The sequence below is a fragment of the Fonticula alba genome (assembly GCF_000388065.1).
Source record: "Fonticula alba strain ATCC 38817 unplaced genomic scaffold supercont2.3, whole genome shotgun sequence".
NCBI classification, from domain to species: domain Eukaryota; order Rotosphaerida; family Fonticulaceae; genus Fonticula; species Fonticula alba.
The window spans coordinates 1267802-1271282 of record NW_009242973.1 but is presented as its reverse complement, the minus strand read 5'-3'; the positions used below and the strand labels follow the sequence as shown (position 1 = coordinate 1271282).

The window sequence follows — 3481 nt, the reverse complement described above, 5'->3', positions numbered from 1 at the left end:
CCCCCCGCGCCCCCGCCCCCCCCCCGCCCCCCCCCCCCCCCCCCCCCTCCCCCCCCGGGAGCGGCATGTCACCTTCTGTCCCACCGGCGCGCGGGACGGCACTCGCGTCCGATGAGCCCGGGCCACAGAGACGCCCGCCGGCGGCTCCAACAGCAGGCCCATGAGCACGCCCGCGAACTCGATCCCCGCCCCCATCTCCCCGGGCCGGGAATTGGGGCGAGTCAGCCGACACCCCCCCTTGGCGCGTCTCCGTGGGCCGGTCCACGGGGGGGGGGTGACCGCAGCCGCCTGTTACCAGGCCCACGCCGGAGTGGGGGGGGGCGGAACCGCCACTGGACACCGCCGCCCGCCGATCGATGCCCGGGCGAACCGCCGGCCGGTGTTGGGGAGCGTCCCGTTCGTGGCCCCCGTCTCCCCAAAAGCCCCACGCGCGCGCGTCCTGGGGACATACCCGACCGCAACGGGCCGGGATATGTCGATGTGTATTATTATGCCCCGCCTTTCTCGGCTGTTATTGCACGCCGAGTGGGCTTTGTTTTTATTTCTCCCCCGGGCCCTCCCTCCCCCCGCTCGCGGTGTGCCTCATAACTCCGATCCGCCAGCGATCGCCCGGCATCCTGTGGCGTCTCTCGACCCCGGCCATGGTTGTCGACTCGCTCCGAACGCAGGCCTGGGGGAAGGAAAAAAGAAAACACATACCCGGCACCCGGACACCGCCCCACCTTTTTTCTGGCAAGGGCGAAAGCCGCACGTCGCAGGCCGGCCGGCCGGCCGGCCGGGAAATGGACTCAGCGGCCGCCGACTCCCGCCCCCAGGTCTCCCCCCCCTCCCCCGCCAGCCAGCCAGCCAGCCAGCCAACCCCGCGGCCGGAGTTCCGGGGCTTACACCGGTCATGCAACGCCTGTCCGTGCGTGGCGGGGCCGATCGAATTTAGGCGAAGAATGTCATTCCGAATACATGGGTTACCAACTCGGCGTCTAGTTTGCTTCCTCCACCTGTTCGGCCGGCCAGCCGGCCACATCGACCAGCACCCGGCGCATTTCCCGCGTGAAGGTGGCCGGGCCGCAGAGGAAGGCCGCCTCGCGGCCGCGCGTCAAGGCCGGCCGCTTGGCCGCGGCCAGGCCCAACATCCGAGCCACGGGCCCCTGGCCCAGGAGTAGGTCCTGGTCCAGGCGCTGGCCCCGAGTCACCGATCGGAAGATCCGCCCCAGGCGGCCGTGGCCGGGGTCCGGCGCCGGGCCTGCTCCCGACTCGGCCAGCGGCACCGACGATACCACCAGGTGCGGCCGGAGGGTGACATACTCACTCATGGCGGCCAGGATGTCCAGCAGCGCTGGCAGGGCGACGATCTCGGCCTGGTCGTCACGCACCGCCCACACCAGGTCCAGCATCGTGTCATCGCGGTCGTTCAGCAGGATCGACGACAGGATTTGCAGGCAAGCCGCGATGCCGGACCCAGCGGCGAGCAGGGTCACCCGCTGAAACTGTCACCCGCCCGGCCCCGAGCAAGTTAGTCGGCCATCAGGCAAAGGAAGGGAGGGGAGGGGGGGGGGGGGGGTCAGTGGCGCGCATGAGCCATCGCCCGGGGGCCGGGGGCAAAGAGCGCGGCTTACCTTGTTCGGGGACAGGCACAGGGAGGACGGGGTGGCGGACACCCCGCGCAGGGGCAGTGCGGTGCCCGCCCCGGCCGCGGCAATCCCCCGGCTCATGGCCGATTCCGGGGCCGTTTTGCAGTAGAGATACACCCGCGGCCGGCCATCGGGCCCCGGCCACCAGAAGGGCGTATACTGTCGGGAGGGATCACCCAGCGAAGGGCGCAGCCACACATGCCGGTTGCCCGGGGCCCCGATGGCCGCCGGCCCGGTCAAAGAGGGCCCCAGCCGCGCGCTGGACAAGTCGTCAAACTCCACCAGGCTGACCAGGCTCCGGGGGTGCGCATGTGGCCCGGGCGGCGAGAGGTGCACGCGCGCCGCCACAAATGGCCGGAACTCCTGCTGGTCCAGTGGCGCGGCCGCCGGGTCGACAGAGGACCCGGCGCCCGAGCCGGCCCCCAGGCGCCGGCGCTTCCAGGCTGCCAGGTCCCGGTCGTACAAGTCGAAAACGCACGGCTCGCAGCCGGTGCCGCAGCAGTCGCTGTCGGCCGGCATGGTCGGGCGCGGGTCATCCGGGTCGGTGTCCTTCGGGTCAGGAGACATGCCTGCGGTGGGCGGGGGGATCAGGCAAAGTGCAGGGAGAGAAGGGGGGAGGGGGAGAAGATGATCCGACATGCTCGGCCTTTCCCCGCCCTGCCCCTCCCTTTGGCCCGTCTGGGGGGAGGGGGGGGGGGGGGGGGGGCGGGGGGCACGCGGCCGGAAGCGCCCCCCCCCCCCCCCCCCCATCAGAGATCGCGACAACTCCCCGCCCGCCAGCCCGCCCGCCCGCCTCCTGTCTTGCCCCCAGGGCGATCGGGGGCCGCACGCGGATGCGCATCAACTGCCAACTCAACCGCGGGTGTGACGTGCGCCTGATCTCGCATCGGATCACGCCGGGCTTGCCAAGTCCCACGAGCGCCCCAGTCGTTCGTTTTCACGCGCGAGCATCCCGGCCACCGGGGGCTGCCCACGCTTCACAGCCCTCCGGGGGGCTGGGCAGGGGCGCTCACGTCCGTCTCGGCCGGCGGTCACAGCGGCCTGCGCGAGCCGGTCTCCCCCCCCCCCCCCCCCCCCCCCCCCCCCCCCCCCAGTGGCCTCCCCAGTCTGGCGGTGTGCCCCTCCCCCGCCGGGGAACACGATCTCCCCGGGGGCGCGGGGGCCGGAACGAGAGGGGGCCTCTGGGCTCGGGGCCTGGATTTGTGTCGTCTTTTTCCCGTGCTCGTCCTTCGCCCCCCCCCCCCCCCCCCCGGGGGATGTCGGGCGTGCGCGCGACTGCCGGGGGGGCCGTGGCGCGGGTCGCACCCCGCCGTCACTGATTGGATGAGGTGCGTGCCGGCTCGCCCGCTCAGTTGGCCCCCGCCGGGGCCTGTGCCACTCCTGGAGGCCTGAAAGCCCTCCGGGCTGGCTTCCTCGCTGCGGCTCCTTCGCCGCCCGAGGCGCGCCTGTCTTCCTTGGCACAGGGGGCAGACCCGGCGGGGCCCCTCTCAGCTGGCCGATCGGAGGCCCCGTTGTAAACAATATCATGTACCGAAACCCCCAATGGACCTGGTGCATTGCTTCACCCGCCCCAGTCCAGACAGATTGATTATTAATCACAATTCACACTGGCGTACGCAGGCTCCCGCCCGCTCGTCCGCCCGCCCGGCGCTCGCGCTCCAAGCGGTGCGCCGCCCTTTGTTCCAGGTACTCTGGCGCGCGGGCAAGGGGGAGCCTGTTCATTCGGGCCTCTCTCTCTCTCCCCCCCCCTTTGAATGCGGGTGTCCGATATTGCCTTATTGCCCCCCCCCCCCCTCCCCGCCCCTGCCCCTCGGCCCGTCTCAGAAGAGCGCCGCCCGCCTCGGCCGGGAGAT

General features: G+C 72.1%; 1 protein-coding gene across 1 annotated transcript; it reads right to left on the bottom strand.

The window, feature by feature from the left end:
• Positions 1-915: 915 nt before the first annotated feature.
• On the bottom strand, positions 916-2247 carry H696_02068 (hypothetical protein). The gene is made up of 2 exons (XM_009495966.1): positions 1614-2247; positions 916-1484 (listed from the first exon to the last, which is right to left on the bottom strand). Exons 1-2 carry the CDS (start codon positions 2193-2195, stop codon positions 978-980), a joined length of 1089 nt encoding a protein of 362 aa, XP_009494241.1. The 5' UTR covers positions 2196-2247; the 3' UTR covers positions 916-977.
• Between the last annotated feature and the right edge of the window lie 1234 nt (positions 2248-3481).

Coding starts and splice junctions, on each gene's coding strand:
- H696_02068 (XM_009495966.1), bottom strand. CDS start 2,195: ATGTCTCCTGACCCGAAGGACACCGACCCGGATGACCCGCGCCCGACC. Junction 1,485..1,613: donor TGTGCCTGTCCCCGAACAAG/GTAAGCCGCGCT, acceptor GGCGGGTGACAG/TTTCAGCGGGTGACCCTGCT.